This window comes from Octopus sinensis, linkage group LG5 (genome assembly GCF_006345805.1).
Source record: "Octopus sinensis linkage group LG5, ASM634580v1, whole genome shotgun sequence".
Taxonomy (NCBI): Eukaryota; Metazoa; Mollusca; class Cephalopoda; order Octopoda; family Octopodidae; genus Octopus; species Octopus sinensis.
The window spans coordinates 50,423,973-50,443,018 of NC_043001.1; the positions used below are offsets into that span (position 1 = coordinate 50,423,973).

Genomic DNA, 19,046 nt, shown 5'->3' on the forward strand with positions numbered 1-19,046 from the left:
CGACCACAACTGCTTAACCTCCCAAGCTAACCTGTCATATCTATCGACTTTTCTTTCTTCTTTATCGAATACCTTGCTGTCAGCTGGGCATACTATATCTATGATATAGCATCGTTTGCATTCTTTCTCAATTAACACTATGTCTGGTTTCCTAGTCTCTATCGCATTGTCGCACTGAATCATAAAATCCCATAGGATCTTTGTATTATCATTTTCGTATTATTATTATTATTCTATGTTTGACTTTTGCTTTATATTTGTACAAGTTGGCTCCAAGTCTCACCCAGAGACCTCAAGAGACAACAGGGTTGGAAGTTCATGTTGTTGTTATGCCTAGTGTGCCATATATTTGGGGGGTGGGGATGTTGTACTAATGAATGTCTAAAAAAAAGTTTTTTTTTTGTTTTTTTTTTTTTTAAACTGAAAATTATGTTTGTTTTAAACCTTGAGATTACATAGAGAGTATTTTGCGTAGGATATGAGCAGTTCCCATGAGCACTATCTTTTGAACTTCTGCCATTTTTGGGTTTCCTGGTATCTGAGTTAGGTAGCTATCAGCCCCTTTTGCTATCATTCCCAGGGCACCTATGACAACAGGTATTGTTTTAGTCTTCAGCTTCCTCATTTTGCTGATTTCTATTTCAAGATCTTTATATTTGCTCAGTTTTTGGTAGGTCTTGACAGATACGTTTATATCGATTGGGACAGTCATATCAATGAGGAGGCATGTTCTTTGTTTGAAGTCTTTCAATATGATGTCTGGCCTATTTGCATCTATCTTCCTGTCAGTTTGAATGGTGAAGTTCCAGAGGAGTGAGATGTGGTCATTTTCAAGCACTGGGGGTGGTTTGTGTTCCCACCAGTTTTTTTCATGGGGCAAATCCAGGTTTTTACAGATTACCCAGTGAATATATTGTGCAGCTCTATCGTGCCTGTTGAGATACTCTGTAGGCGCTAGAAGACTGCACTTGGAGACCACATGGTCAATGGTTTCATTTTGTTGCTTGCATACACGACACGTTGGACTGCTTCTGATCTTTAATATGTTGGCCTGGTAGTTTCTTGTTGGTAGGCATTGATCTTGAGCTGCTATGATAAACCCCTCTGTTTCAGATTTTAAGCCAGAGGCCATTAGCCATTGATGGGTCAGGGCTTTGTCGATATCTGCATTATTCGCTCTCTTTGGGTATTTGCCATAGAGAGGTTTTTCTTGCCATTTATTATTCAGAATATCTAAGGCCGCAGTTTTGGCACGGGTTTTCATGCGCCTAGCTTTTTCTGTGCTTGTTTCTTGTATATCTATCTCTAATTCCGAAATTGGTTGTATTCGGAATTCACTTAGATATACCTTTGCCTGTTTTGTGACTGAGTATGATGCTTTCTTGTTTTCATGTTTTGAGACAAGTTTTAACATCCAGTCCTCAGAGTTTTTCAGGTAGGTGTCTAGGCCAATTGTAGCAATCTTCATTGTTATTGCCAGTTGCAAAAGACCACGGCCTCCCTCTTTTCTTGGCAGATAGAGTCGTTCTGTATCTGCCTTAGGGTGGTGCATTCTATGCATTGTCAACAGTTTCCTTATTTTTCTGTCGAGCTGACATATTTCAGTAATTGACCAGTTAACAATATTGAAACTGTAAGTCACGACTGGTATAGCTAATGCATTGATTGCTTCGATCCTGTTTCTTGCATTCAGCTCTGTCTTGAGTATTGCTCTCACTCTTCGATAGCATTCTCTCCTGATCCTTTCCTTCATCTCTGAATGCCTTATTCCGTTCCCTTCAATTACCCCTAGGTACTTGTAGCTCTCCGCTGGGTCTAGTTCTTTTATGACATTCTGTTGGTCAAGGTTAACGTTAGATGTTTCTGTCATTTTTCCTTTGATAAAGGTAGCCTTTGCACATTTATCGAGGCCGTCTGATGAATTGCATTATTATTATTATTATTATTATTATTATTATATTATATTATTATTATTATCATCATTATTATAATTATTATTATTATCATTATTATTATTATTATTATTATTATTATTGATATTACTATTATTATTATTATTGATATTACTATTATTATTATTATTATTATTATTGATATTACTATTATTATTATTATTATTATTATTATTATTATTATTATTATTGTTGATATTACTATTATTATTATTATTGATATTACTATTATTATTATTATTATTATTATTATTATTATTATTATTATTATTTAGGCAGTGAGTTGGCCAAATCGTTTGTTGCCAAACAAAATGCTTAGCAGTATTTCTCCCCGTTCATTACATTAAGGATATATCGTCCTGTTAAGGATACACGTGGCCTACCGAATCCTTCCTGTAACTCTATAGCAAAATAAATTTTGTTCGTCTGTAGAAACATCTAAACAATACCATTCTGCCGTATGGTATGATATGTACAGGAGAATAGCGTAGGCTAAGTGTTCAGTCAAGCATCCATTTATATCCATGAGTAAAATGCAACAGCTTGTACAATAACAACAGTAGCAGCAACAACACCAGACACAAATAATTGGAAAAACAGTAACAGAACGACAGCTGAATATTAAAAGAAACTCCTAACATAAAACTGATGTTGTTTCAAGCGTTATCGATGTAATACCTGTTACACTGTCGAAAGGCGGCGAGCTGGCAGAAACGTTAGCGCGCCGGGCGAAACGCGTAGCCGTATTTCGTCTGCCGTTACGTTCTGAGTTTAAATTCCGCCGAGGTCAACTTTGCCTTTCAACCTTTCGGGGTCGATAAATTAAGTACCATCTACGCACTGGGGTCGATGTAATCGACTTAATCCGGTCGTCTGTCCTTGTTTGTTCCCTCTGTGTTTAGCCCCTTGTGGGTAGTAAAGAAATAGGTATTTCGTCTGTCGTTACGTTCTGAGTTCAAATTCCGCCGAGGTCAACTTTGCCTTTCAACCTTTTGGGGTCGATAAATTAAGTACCAGTTACGCACTGGGGTCGATGTAATCGACTTAATCCGGTTGTCTGTCCTTGTTTGTCCTCTGTGTTTAGCCCCTTGTGGGTAGTAAAGAAATAGGTAATACCTGTTACACTGTTGATACAGCATGGCCGAATGTCTAAAAAAAGTTTGTATTGCGATCATACAGCCCCGTGTTCAATCTCACTGGGTAGCATGATTAGGTAGATTTCTTTTCTTTTTTTTTCTTTGTTTCATTTATCATTGCAATCATATGAGCGAGACTGGGTCGATAGAAAGAGTGTGTAAACCTGCCGGATGGATTGTACCTTTAATTCCAACGTACGACCTTGCCACGCTGATTCTACCAGAGAATTAGTTGATGGTACACATGTTTGCGGAATACTCAGCTCCTGGGCACGTTAATACAATGATCATGTAATTTAATTGATCTAATAATTGAATCTTTTTTCCGCCGAAACAGACGGAGATCCCTTTACTGTATGTCATAGACGTTGTTATGCAGAGCATAACGGCCGTAATCGAGCAGACCTATGGTCAAAGACATTCAATCTTCTGTATCTAGACGTATCTAAAAATATTTAGTAACAAAATAAAATATAACACACACACACATTCTCTCTCTTCCTCTTTCACTCTTTCTCTCTCTTTCCCTCTCTCTTTCTCTCTCTCATACACGCGCGCGCATACACACACAAATACATACATATACAACACACACACAAACACACAATACACACGAAATTCTAGAATTTTCAACACGTTATTTTTCTCAGTACACAAGCGCCCCATTAGTTCTATGCACTTGAAATTGGTTCCTCACCCCTGCTCTACAGAATTCGCTTCGCCTACAAGAATTGAAGAAGCTTCACGAACAGACTTCTTGATTTGCTTTAAATAATGACCAAATCTCTTTCAAATTGCACCTTATCGTCTTTAAAAGACGTATTCTCGCTTTTAATAAGCATCTATGCAGATTCTCAAACTGCAAGAAAAAGCTGCTAAACCTCCATCCAATCCAGCTCTGCTGTCTTAAAACGGAAGATCATACTGTACAATACCGCCCTACATAGTTAATAGATAGATAGTTACGCAGGGAATATTCGTGTTGAATCCATTCGATCAAAATTGTTTAGCGGCAACTAACGACATTAATACATACAAACAACTATGAAAACATTCGTGCTGAACAAAACAACAATAAATTTTGGCTTAGTTAATGACGAACACCAAAGACCAAAGTTGACAGTCTGTAATCCGGATTCTCTTATTGGTTGAACTTCTTTGACGAGGAAGGAGAATTTAATCTCGCAACGTAGATCAAAGAAAATATAGACCAATACATATTAGCATATAAACAAGATATGAACGTCACTTGTAAATTCGTCATAGCTAACACAAAAATCGAGTTAGTTTTATGTGGTGTAATAATTTAATTAGTGTTACAGTGTTATCCATTATATGTAGCATATTCTGTTAATTTGTATCATATATTTTTCTTTTATATTTGATTATTTTACTTATATCTGCTACGTACTATTATCAAGTACTTTTTAAAATTATCTCTCACATTCTCTCTCATTCTCTCTATTACTGAATACTGTTCTAGTAAGTCAGTGTACAGTTTTAAGCTGTACGACATTAAAATAGCTGTGTATGTATCATACTTAAAGTATATACATCATTGACAAGCTAGTGCTGCGATTTTTGTCTGAAGTAAACACTCTTATAGGCGTGTTGTGTTAAAAATGTCATATATATCAGAGGTAGACGAAATCTCTTTCCGGCAGCGGCTAACGTGAACGTCAGACGCAATTCAATCTTCTTGGGCTTTGAGAAAGAAGTGTACTCGCAGCCACATATCTAGAAGAAATCTGTCTAATGTGTTTTTAGCACAGCACTCTATAAGAGATTTTACCCTCGGACGTAAACTGCATCATCTTGTCTGCCAACGATATATATATATATATATATATATATATATGTATGTATGTATGTATATATATATAGGCGCAGGAGTGGCTGTGTGGTAAGTAGCTTGCTAACCAACCACATGCTTCCGGGTTCAGTCCCACTGCGTGACATCTTGGGCAAGTGTCTTCTGCTATAGCCTCGGGCCGACCAAAGCCTTGTGAGTGGATTTGGTAGACGGAAACTGAAAGAGGCCTGTCGTATATATGTATATATATATATATGTGTATGTGTGTGTATATGTTTGTGTGTCTGTGTTTGTTCCTCTAGCATTGCTTGACAACCGATGCTGGTGTGTTTACGTCCCCGTCACTCAGCGGTTCGGCAAAAGAGACCGATAGAATAAGTACTGGGCTTACAAAGAATAAGTCCCAGGGTCGATTTGCTCGACTAAAGGCGGTGCTCCAGCATGGCCGCAGTCAAATGACTGAAACAAGTAAACGAGTAAACGAGTAATATAGGCGTCGGAGTGGCTGTGTGGTAAGTAGCTTGCTTACGAACCACATGGTTTCGGGTTCAGTCCCACTGCGTGGCACCTTGGGAAAGTGCTCTCTACTATAGCCTCGGGCTGACCAAAGCTTTGTGAGTGAATTTGGTAGACGGAAACTGAAAGAAGCCCATCGTATATATATATATATTTACATACATATATATATGTATGTGTGTTTGTGTGTCTGTGTTTGCCCCACCACCACCACCACCACCAATATCGCTTGACAACCGATGCTCGTGTGTTTACGTCCCCATAACTTAGCGGTTCGACAAAAGAGACCGATAGAATAAGTACTAGGCTTACAAAGAATAAGTCCTGGGGTCGATTTGCTCGACTAAAGGCCAGCATGACCACAGTCAAATGACTGAAACAAGTAAAAGCGTAAAAGAGTATATACATTAAATGTGATACATAGATGATTGCTTTCATTTAATGTTGCTTCAGTTGTGTGAACCGGGTTATTTATTTAGCTGACGATTAATTGAAACATTAGTAAATGTATTATTCGCTGTTTCCTATGTTAAAGGTGACCGATTTCATCCAGGCATGTAACTGCGAGGACACTTGATCGGCAAGCCCCAAGAAGGTCGAAATGTATCTTGTGTTCTCATTAGCTGCTGGGGCGTCTTTCGTCTGTCTCTAATATATATATAGTGTTTTTAACACAGCACGTCCATAAAATATTTTATCTCGGACGAAAACCGTAGTGTCTTGCCTGTCGACGATGTACGTACATTAGTTATGTTATATAGATGTCATATATGTGTGAGTGTATATCTATGTGTGTGAATGGACATTAAGTAAGAGGTTTTCAAGAAAACGTGTTTTAGAATTACAACTTAAACTTAAACATCCGAAGATACAAATTCCCTGTTAACGCGTGCAATTCAATCCCAAGTGCAATTCAATCGAAAAAGTAAAACAAGCAAGCAAAATTCGAAATATTTGAATGGGGCCAGCTGCAAAATAAATGGATATAGATTTTGGTAACCCGAAACACCAACGTGTATATTTGATATGCAGCAAGAAATTATCAAATATGGAAAGGGTGTTGTGAGAGCTATAAGGAATTTTGTGATATCGATACACTTTCATAGATTCATTTGGCTGAGAACGACAGCTGGCTTGATATTTAAAGTGAAATTGCTCTTCCTCTCTTTTTCTCCCCACCTCTCTCTCTCTCTCTCTCTCTCTCTCCTCTCTCTCTCTCTCTCTCTCTCTCTCTGCTTTTTTTTTTTTAAGAGAGGAGTTCAAACACATATCCTGCAGCCAGGGTGCTGGATATAGCACTAATACACTCGATGATTCAGTCCACTTAATTGCAGAATATGTAAACACCGAGATAAATTGATTGATAACTGCTTTGCTAACGAGCATAGATGGATGGTTGGATGGATGAATGGATGGATGGATGGTGTGTGTATATATATATATATATATATATATATATATAATATAAATATATATATACACGGTAAAAAATATGCATATGTATATATGTGTGTATGTGCCTATATATATATATATATATATATATATAAACCTGCCTTCGTCTTTTGTTTATTTTCGTAAACCTTCCCGTATATATATATATACATATATATAATATATATTATATATATATATATATATATATATATATATATATATATATATATATACAGACAGAGAAAGGCAGAAATAAGGAAAATGCCACTTATATTTGAACACTATAAAAATATTATTTTAAAAAAACTTTTCTTTTAATTTTTCTAAATTTAATTATTTAATTGTTACAGTTGAAAAGGTCTCAAATGACTGAAACGGTACTGAAATGTTCTTTATAAAATTATTTTAGCATTTTCTATCTTGACTTGTTTATTCATATATATATATATATATACATATATACATATAATTATGCACATACATACTCATGTATACAATACACGTGCGAGTAATTTAATACAAAATATAGTTAAATATATACATATTTTTATATTGTAATAACTTGTGACAGTCACCTGTAAGTAAAAATATATGAATGAATGTATGTATGTGTGTATGTATGTATGTATGTATGTATGTATGTATGTATGTATGTATGTATGTATACACTCCACTCCACACTTTTGGGGAACAAAAGTATGGAGTGGAGTGAAAATGTTCGAAGGGGCCAAGATAACGCATGCAAGAATCAAGAGAGATTTAAGGAAGAATGTTACGATCGAGAAGGTGAATCACAATAACCTTTTTGTGTGCAGTTTGTGACAGACCAAGCTTTTCTTTTGCTGGGCTCAAATCTCATTTGCGAACCCATGGAAAAAGGGCATCCTCCAACTATTCTGCCTATATGTCTGTGCACACCTTTCGATGCAATGTATGCAAAAAGGTCTGCAACTCTAACGGAGGCCTCAAGAGACATTTTAAGATCCACAAAGATCTGAACTTAACTAGCTCTTGGTGGTCCAAATTAGATATGCATTTTATGTGGGTGGCTTTTCAAAACTTTGTCTGGTTTAAAATGCCACATCAGATGCCATGATGGTTCTAAGGTGTAGGTACAGGAGGTGGTCAAACTCTGCATAAGGAGTAGACAATCACCATGTGTGCGCATGTGTATTTGTGTGTATGTATAGAGTGAGAGCATAAGGTAGTTGGAAAGCCAAAACATCCAATGTGACCAGGCAATATCACTGGCAATCTGTCCATATACATCACATTTTTATATAAAAATGTAACTTAAATTACCACGCCTGCCATATCTACCCTTGATTATTAAAAACAACTATTCTACGAAATATACCCACCATAATTAACCTTTCGATTCTAAAAGTCTAGTACACACACAGCCCAAAGATACACGAACTTAGGCATGCACGCACATGTACACATATGCTCATTAGAATCACCCTCATTGTTTTAATTATTCTGCCTCAATCAATAGCTTACTATAAACCCACCTCTTCCCACTTCCTAACCCACTAAGAACCGTTTAAGCAACGTTTATTAGTATTTTTCAAATTACTCTCTTAAGCTAAACTTTCAATCCTAAAAAATACAGTTTGGATAGGCCGGTATATCTAGTAAAACTAATATGTAACTGATATGCTTTTTTATGATATAGAATTACGTAAAATTAGCAGCTGCACTATATTCTGTATTGAATTTTTTATCAATAATGTTTTAATAAACTTTCAAATAGGGTTTCAATCTACACGAACACGCGCGCACGCGTACACACACACAGACACGCGAGCACACACTCACACACATATGCATAAAATATTATATATAATATATATAAATTTTATATATATATATATATATAGGTATATGCATATATATGTCCAAATGTACATATATGTTATATGTATGGATATTTATATACGTACATATGCATGTATATATACGTATATATATCGTAATACATACATACATACATTCATATATATAGATATATATATATAATATATATATATATATTATATATATATATATATATATATATAGATATATATATATATACATATATATATATATATATATATATATATATATATATATATATATATAATATATATGGTGGAGGCGCGTGGCTTAGTGCTTAGGATGTTGGACTCATGATCTTAAGATTGTGGTTTCGATTTCTGGATCGGGCGATGCGTTGTGTTTTTGAGCAAAACACTTCATTTCACGTTGATCCAGTCCACTCAGCTGACAAAAGTAAGTAATCTCGTGACGGATCGGCGACCCGTCTATGTGGGGAATATATACGAGAAACCGAGAAACCGGCCCTTAGGAGCCTGGCATAGCTCGAGGAAAAACCATTTATTATTATTATTACTATTATTATTATTACTATTATTATTATTATTACTATTATTATTATTATTATCACTATTATTATTATTATTATTATTATTATTATTATTGTGTGTGTGTGTGTGATAACAAGTATTTTCGAATGGAAATTCATAAATCTTTTAATGCATTGCTACAAACGTTTCCACAAACTCATGATTTAGTTGTTATATTCCTCACCCATGGATTTTAAGAAGATTAATACATGTGTTCGTTTCCTCATGAATATTGTATTGACGAGAACAATGCAAGATAGAAACAATATGCCGTAGCATAAGAGATTTTATGAGTTCACTCAAAAACGTTTCACATAAACAGGCTTAAAGGATATATAATATATATATATATAATATATATATATATATATATATATATATATATATATATATATATACATTATGTAAAATTAAATGAGGGACGTTTTTCTTGAGAACACACTCTTCGTGGTAAGGCAATTTGACGTCTATCCTTAGCATATAGGAATCCACTTTAGTGGTCATTCCTCTTAATCTTCTTAATTATATATTATATATATGTATGCATGTATATATGATGTATATATATATATATATATAAATATATAATTATTATTTGAGGGAATAAAATCCAAACTTACTAGGAAAAAAATCAATTTAGAAATACTAAATCAAAATTCACACCAATATAATATATATATAATAAATAATATATATATATATATATATAATTAGAAAAAAAACACCTTCTATCAATTCAAATGTACAATTAAATTACAACATCTAGAAAATTACATATAATAGAAAAATTGAAATTAAAATAACAATAAAATTAAATTAAAATAAAATTATATGATGTATATATATATATATATATAATTATTATTTGAGGGAATAAAATCCAAACTTACAAGGAAAAAAATTCAATTTAGAAATACTAAATCAAATTTCACACAATATAATATATATATATAAAGAATTAGAAAAAAAACACCTTCTATCAATTCAAAATGAACAATTAAATTACACCATCTAGAAAATTACATATAATAGAAAAATTGAAACTAAAATAACAATAAAATTAAATTAAAATACAATTGAAATTAGAATAACAATAAAATGCCAATGATTAAGTAAATTGCAAAAAATAATAATAAAATCGTATATAATAGGTAGAAAAATATATACGTTTTTATTATTTTTTTTTGCAATTTACTTAATCTTTGACATTTTATTGTTATTTTAATTTCAATTTTCCTATTATATGTAATTTTCTAGATGGTGTAATTTAATTTTTCATTTTGAATTGATAAAAGGTGGTTTTTTTTTCTAATTTTCTCTCTCTCTCTCTCTCTCTCTCTCCTCTCTATTATATATATTATATATATATATATATATATATATATAATATATATATATATATATCTATATATATATATGTATGTATGTATGTATGTATGTATGTATGTATGTATGTATGATGTATGTATATATGCGTGTGTGTGTGTTGTGCATGTAAACAACTCAAGATGTAAAATGCTGTACAAGAATATTTATAATTAATGATTAGTGACAGCCAGTAAAATGCAGCAAATTTTGATCATATGATCTTGTCAGAGGGCCAAAATCATGGAATCGAAATATTCTACAGACGAAATGACAGAGAAATAGTTTGATGAAATTTTATTTAACAGTAAAAAAATTCTAATTTCACAATATATATGTGCATGGTTGTACATGTATGTATGAGCATAGCATATATATATATATATATATATATATATATATATATCTGTAAATTCTTCTACTTACATAATATCGAGGTCTCTTTTCATTCTTTTGTCTTATTATTCTATCAATATATATATTTCTATCTATATATATATATATATATACACACACACACACATGTGTATGTGTATATCTATATATATGTTAGACTTACGTTAAAAATTTAAACTTGCTTTAATTACGCAAAACTTTTATACGTATAAGTATTTTCACACTCCCACGCACACACGCACACATACCACACACACAACACACACACCATATTATATTATATATATAATATATATATATATATATATATATATTATATATATATATATATTATTTATGCGTCTTTTGAATCTAGCCAGGCTCATGGGTCAGGTTTCCCTGTTTCTATGGCGATGTGTTCCCCCAGCTGGACGGGACGCAGCGTTACTCAAGAAACAGGAAGAAGGATTTAGAGAAAGTTGGGGGGAAAGAGTACAACAGGTTGTTGCCACCACCTCCTGCCGGAGCCTCGTGGAGCTTTAGGTGTTTTCGCCCAATAAACACACACAACGCCCGGTCTGTGAATTGAAACCGCGATCCTCCGACCGCGAGTCCTCTGCCCTAACCAGTGGGCCATTGCGCCTCCACAACACACACATGTATATATATATATATATATATATATAAAATATTATTCGAGACAAAACCACTATTTTGCAAAACAAACAAGGAAATACTAATTAATCATAAAATTTTAATAAATAGTCAAAAAAACCGCCACTACAATCGTTTCTTGTCTTGATCGACAATCTTCAGGTGGACTTCCAATAATTCAGTGTCTTGACACTGAATTATTGGAAGTCCACCTGAAGATTGTCGATCAAGACAAGAAACGATTGTAGTGGCGGTTTTTTTGACTATTTATTCAAATTTAATGTATTAATTAAGTCCTTTCCTTGTTTGTTTGCAAAATAGTGGTTTTGTCTCGAATAATCTTTTATAATATTTACTTAAATCGATTTAATCCTAATCTGATTTTTTTTCCCTGTAAATTTTGAATTATTCCCTAATATTTATTATTTATATATATATATATTATATATATATATAATATATATATATATATATGTGTATATGTAGGTATGATGTATGTATGTATGTATGTATGTATGTACGTGTATGTCTATCTTTTATTTTTTTATGGTAACGTTAGGGAATGCAAATAAAGCTCCTATTATGCCAGCCACCATGATACTGACTAGTAAGTCAGTTTCCCGGGGCTGCATCATTGTTATACCGGTATAATGTAGGATGAATATAATAATAACAATAATTCTAGGATGGAATTTATCGATATTTAATACATTGCTAAGCACGTTTCTACAAATCACATGATTCTGACATCCGAGTCGGTACCCTTGGTACAGTATAATCCGTAAGGCGGTGAGCTGGCAGAAACGTTAGCATGCCGGGCGAAATGCGTAGCCGTATTTCGTCTGCTGTTACGTTCTGATTTCAAATTCCGCCGAGGTCGACTTTGCCTTTCATCCTTTCGGGGTCGATTAAATAAGTACCAGTTACGCACTGGGGTTGATATAATCGACTTAATCTGTTTGTCTGTCTTTGTTTGTCCTCTCTGTGTTTAGCCCCTTGTGGGTAGTAAAGAAATAAGTATAATCCGTATTATCCGTGGGCATCCGGTTGATCATCATCATTGGTTCATTTCATGAGATGATACTGCATTATTGGATGAATCACAGAGGGATGTTTATTCCTTCTTACCTGTATGAAGGCCAAAATATATATATATATATATATATATATATATATATCCTGCAACGGTAGTCGGACACAATATACAGGTGGGGTAGGGACAATAACATAATAACATATCGTTTAATTCTGAAAAATTCCAAGTCCTGCACTACCAGCACACAAAGTTGAATTAAATGCTTACGTGTGTATGTGTGTATGTATGTGTGTATATACATGCGTGTGTGTTTGTGTGCGTTCGTTGGGTGTGGGCGCATGTGTGTACATATACATATATGTATGCATGTATGTGTGTGTTTGTGTGCATTCGTTGGGTGTGGGCGCATGTGTGTACATATACATATATGTATGTATGTATGTGTGTGTTTGTGTGTGTGCAAAAAGAAAGGGAGATAGATAGATAGATAGATAGATAGATAGATAGATAGATAGATAGATAGATAGATAGATAGATAGATAGATAGATAGATAGATAGATAGATAGATAGATAGATTATCTAATTTGGAAGAGAAATGTTGTAGTTATTCGGTTTAGTCTATAAAATTTATCTCGTTATATGTCTGGTAGGAATTTTATCTTTTCTTGCTCGATGAAAATCAAAGTCGACCACGCTCGATTTAAACTCAATTTAAACTCAAAATGCAGAGGGATGAAGTGAAATGCTGAATAACATTTAGTCCGAGGCGCTACTCTTTCTTCTATTTCATCAATTTTAGTTGGAAAATATATTTTACAACAGTGATTAGTAATAGAAACGAATAAAAACAAAAAGAACAAAAACGCACCAAAGTGTTGGATATCCATGCTGAATAAAAAAGATTTGCTATTTGTGTTTTAGCACGTTCTACATGAATACATGGCATTTTCTCTGGTTAACATCTGCATAAGCAGCAAAATGCAACAAGGAAAATAATCAAACAAGGTCCAATGACAGTAATTGCGTAACGGAACCGACGACGCCACTTCTCGCTCTTTTCTGACCTGGCCATTTTCGCTGACACACTCAGTACGACCTCTCGACTAGATTACTTTTAACGTAGAGTCTGTTGCACAAGTAAATTCGTTTTACAATAATACTAATTTCAACGAAAAATCAAGTTTCGCAGTAGAATAATCTCGTATGGATATCAATTTGAAGATTTAAATTCAAGCCAAGTTAATCCTTAGGAAATTCAATACAGCAAGAGGGCATTTCTTCTCAAGAGTGTAGCGTCTATAGGAAGACTAATTCGGGAAAAAAGCAAAGTTCAGTTTAAGAAGAACAGTTTCAAGGAAGATGTAATTTCTCGATGAAGATTAATTTATATAAGTCCAAATTTCTTGGTTAGTTGTTGCTGAGGAAAATATTTCCAAGCAAATATAATTCAGATAAACCTTTGTCAATTGAAATTAATGAGAAAGCAAGCTAACGATGTCTGTGAGTTCTTTGGCTATTTGTTTTGCTTCTTGAATCTGGGGTTTTGGAAGAGTTCGATTTAGATTTTTTCTTTTGCTTGGATGCACGTATTCTCATAAAATACCTTGCAGCTGCTGATTGGGCGGTTGAACCGAAAACTAGTTTGGAAAATGCTCGCTTGAAAATAAACGTGAGAATATTTCCCCATATATTAAACAGGCACATCAGTAAAAAACAGAGTAACAGTGTAAGATACTGTTATGTTGGTGTTAAATGTAATGACGCCTAATCCACATACAATTAATGAATATGTATAGAGAGACGTTATGTTTTTGTTCAAATATGGAAAAATATGCCCTAAATTTCTATTCAGTTAATTTTAAACATAAACCATCTGCTTATTACTGAATTAATTACAAAAATATTTCATATTCATAAAAGAAAAACAGATCGATACACAATAACCATGATAATATATATGATAATTTAAACATTAGAACAGTTGCTACTATTATGGTGACAATTATTTTTATCACCCCCCCCCCACACCAAGGTATTCATGTGTTAATACAAAGAAAAGGGGCTCAGTTTGAGGTAAGTTAAAAAAATTAATATTTTGCTCGGAAGGATTGGCAGAATTGTTAAAGCGTCAAACAAATTGCCGTCTGGTGTTTAATTATTGCCTTTTAAGTTCTGAGTTCATAATTCCGCAATAACCAATTTTATCTTTCATACTTCGGGTATTGATAAAATAAAATACCAGTCAAGTAATGAAGTCGAATAAATCGACTAAACCTCCCCGACAAAAGCATGTCAATGGTAGAAATCAATATTTTACTTGGAATAGGTGCTTGCCTGATACGATAGAATTTCCGATTAAATATATGCTAAATTCAGAACCTACCAGCGTAAACTTTTCCTTCGTATCTCTTTACGCTGATAAAATAAATCCCAACTTCCGTTAAGCCTAATTTTGTTTTGGACTTAATCCCGTCACAAAAGAGTGATCGTGTGCCAAAGTTAGGTATCGATATTTTATTTAGACTCAACGAATCATACAAAGTAACCTGGTTTTGGTATCGAGTTGAAATCATGCATCATTAGTGCCCAAAGAGAATACTTAAGCACTATGGCATGCCGTCACTTTCACCTATTATTATTCAGCATTTTGTTTAAATGAAACATCAACATTTCGTTCGAATAGTTGAACTTTTACTGATATTGTAGATTCCTAACTACAAATAAAAGCTCCAAGGATCTCGATTTTTGTAACAAAAATCCGTCTACAATATGTCGGAATTATCGACAACAGGCTGGCATGACTCTGACAACAGGCTGGCATCATATCCACGAAAAAGTTTATTTCCCATCCACTTAATACAGGTACTCATCATAAGAGTTTTAATGATAATCGCTTTAAATTGAAAAAACTGCACTACTTGGGAGATATTTACTTATTACTGTATGTAGTTCTTTTAAAGTATATTATTTCATATTTCATACATTCCTTTCTGACCAAGGTAAATATTTCTTTGACTCTGTTTTCCTTTCACACGTAACATGTTTTACTCAAATTAAAATTCTTTCAAAATTATTGAGCTTTACGTCTTCAATAACTTCTCATTTTAACCTTTACGCGATGCACACACACACAACACACACATACATACATACATACTCAATATAACTAGTATGGACCTGGAAAGACACGGACTCAGTATACAGTTGGTATATATATTATTGTGATAGTGAGAGACCCTGTAGAGAGCCCATCCGTTTCACAGGCCTCTTTCTCTCTCCCTACACACACACACACACACACACACACACACACACACACACACACACACACACACACACACATATATATATATATATATGGTGAAACTTTTAATCGCATTTTGCTTTTCAGGGACATTTATGAATAAGTTCCAATTATAAATGGAAGCACACCTGTTTCCTGTATTAGACTACTTCTCGTCTCGTACAAATTAGATGATTCATCCACAACGTACTATGAACCTCATATTCACTTTTCAGGTTGAAGCATTAAGTTTATATAGAAAGTCCCTTTCTTGAGATAATTTAAGTTACCATCAGTCGTTACACTTCAGACGATCTCACTTTTCTTTTTCTTTTTATTTTCAAGAATCTGCTCTATATCAAAATGTAATTTTAGACGCTTTATCACTTTATCAAGAAACGATCTCGATATATAAAGGGATAAAAATATAGAGGAATAAAAATGAACCTAAAAATAGGTCTAGGAGAATAATTTGGTTTGACCCTCTCCCCTTTCCTTTAATGTTAAACCCAACATAGGTGAAACATTACTGTCTCCTTAAGATAAACTTTTTCCCGTAAATCACAGGTACAGAATGATATTCAACAGGCGCTCAGTCAAATTATCACATAGATGCTGTTCCAATATGAAGAGCATCGTTAAGCGGTAATTTTCACCAAGAGCGTACGCCCATTTGTAACTGTAGAGACCCAGGAACCTGTCTATTCGGCCAGAGGTGCATGATTAAATCTGTCGTATATGAGGCTGAAGTTGCAGCAATGCTAGTTGATAACATAACCTAAAAGAAGAGTGACATCGGATATGCTAACCACATATCTTCCTTCCGACACAGGGACAAAAGTAAAGTCACTAAGCTTACTAGCCATGTATGGGGTTTGAAGTCTAACACCACGTCACATACAGTCAAGTATAAAAGAGTTGTAAAGCCCACACCATATGTCAATGGACCCTAAAAAATGCAAACTAAGCTGATTCGTAGATTACAGATCCAAACCATTACTGAAACTGAAAAAATCTGTAAAAGAAGTCTATCGTTTAAGGATATATGAGCATGTCTAGATATGTGGCTATATGCATAAGAAGACATACATAAAACAAAACATACAAATCTGCACGGATAGATAGATAGCTAGCTAGCTAGATAGATAGATAGATAGATAGATAGATAGATAGATAGATAGATAGATAGATAGATAGATAGATAGATAGATAGATAGATAGATAGATAGATGCCTACATACATACATACATACATACATACCAAAATATCCTATTGCTGATGTTGAAAAGCCAATGAACGAGACTTGGATCTAAGTTAGAAACCGGCTCTTTCTCTATTGGCAAGAAATCTTGAAATAAAACTGAATAATGACATACATACACACATACATACATACATACATACATACATACATACATACATACATACATACATACATGCATACATACATGCATACATACATACATACATAGGTCTTTGCATTCTCGAAACAGACAGTGATCAATCGATAGTGTCGAACGTATTATATAAGTAATCAATATAAATAACCACGTTTAGCAGCACAGTTCATAGTCATCGGTTCTTAGATCGATTACCTGAGTCACATACACAATTTCATGACTCGTCTTTTGACATCGATTTCGTTCAATCAGTAACGGTCATTCCCCTTTCGCGCTTTAACGGCAGTCTTGACAAGTTTTGTACAAAAAGAATGTTATGCGTACATTTGGATTCGATTGGTGTTCTTGAATTTTCTTGAATTTTTTACGCATGCATAGCAGATACTATCATTTTCAGCTAAGGAAGCCAATTGTCAATATTTTTTCACAGCCATCGGAGCGCTAAGCGCTCCTCACGAACAACGTTCGTGAGATGTTGTGATCTGTAAGCAGTTCTGAGTAGGAACCGGAAAAAGAAGAATCAATACGCAATGCGCATGTGCACACTCAATTTGTAAAACGGAAGACAAGAATAAACACACAATGCGCATGTCAAAATGAAACAGAAGACAAGAATAAAAACGCAACGTCGAGCAAATATTGACCGGTAGGGACATGGTATTTCGCTATGCAACCATAGTATACTACAAAGTATATTAAACTCCTAAAAGGTTATATACGCCCATTACCTAGTTTTCATCCATGATATCATTGTTTGTTTACATCTGACGTCTTTGATATGAAACGTCGTAACAAAATCAATGCTGGCTATAATTTCTATTGAAAATCTGTAGAGATAACCTTAACAAGTGAAAAGAATACATTCTCACACAGCATATACATTTGCCCTTGCATACATAATGAGATGTATGCTCTCACTCACATTGCATGTTGTCGGCTAGAGACTCTAACATAGACATATGAAAAAGTATACGTACGTTATGACACGATGCATATTTTTCCTGTTTCCTATTAATGTGCCTATGAAAATTTGTGTTAACATGAACTCTAGGCATTTATGTTAATTTAAGTTCTATCACATCTTTGTGACAGTGAACGTTTAGCAAAAAAACTTCTGCCTTCTTAAGTTTTATTTTGTATTGTATTTTCAAATTTCTTCTGTTTCATCTGTCGTGGCCAGCCTAATTTTGTTACAAAATAAAACCACAGTTGATATATCACAGCGGGACACTTCGTCTATTATAAGAATTGCTTTTTCGGAATATATTTCGTTAAACACAGAGAATATGTGTAAATGTTAATAATAACAAGTATTAATGTTATGTTTCTACCTACGGTTTCAATTTTAGTCGTACAATCATCAGTGATTGCTGTGTAATCCAAAGAGAGTGGATTACACAGCAGTTGTTTTATATTTTAGATGAATAGGTTGTATTCCATCTCATGTGACTCTACTCAGAAGGCTGTAATATCATTTGACAGGAAAACCGGTATAAAGAATATATAAAACAAGGCTGTGACTTTATATACCTTTAATGTGGCCACACACACACACATACATATATATATGCTGAATGATAAATGAAAATGGTTTGATGCGTGGAGGCCATGGTCTTCTGTGCGTTAGCTCCTATCTGCTACTGGCGTGTAGTGTGAGAGATAGCCA

At 33.8% G+C, this 19,046-nt stretch overlaps 1 protein-coding gene across 2 annotated transcripts in view; it reads right to left on the reverse strand.

The window, feature by feature from the left end:
- The window catches only part of LOC115211877 (advillin), a 98,559-nt gene that overhangs the window by 58,599 nt on the left and 20,914 nt on the right, over nt 1-19,046 (reverse strand). The window contains exon 1 of one of the 2 annotated variants that reach the window (XM_036503424.1): nt 13,565-14,500. The exons of the other annotated variant lie outside the window; for it this stretch is intronic. Within the exon in view, the coding sequence (XP_036359317.1) occupies nt 13,565-13,642 (78 nt within the window). The 5' untranslated portion in view covers nt 13,643-14,500. Of the gene's footprint in view, nt 1-13,564; nt 14,501-19,046 lie in introns of those variants that run through there. 2 annotated transcript variants of the gene reach the window in all.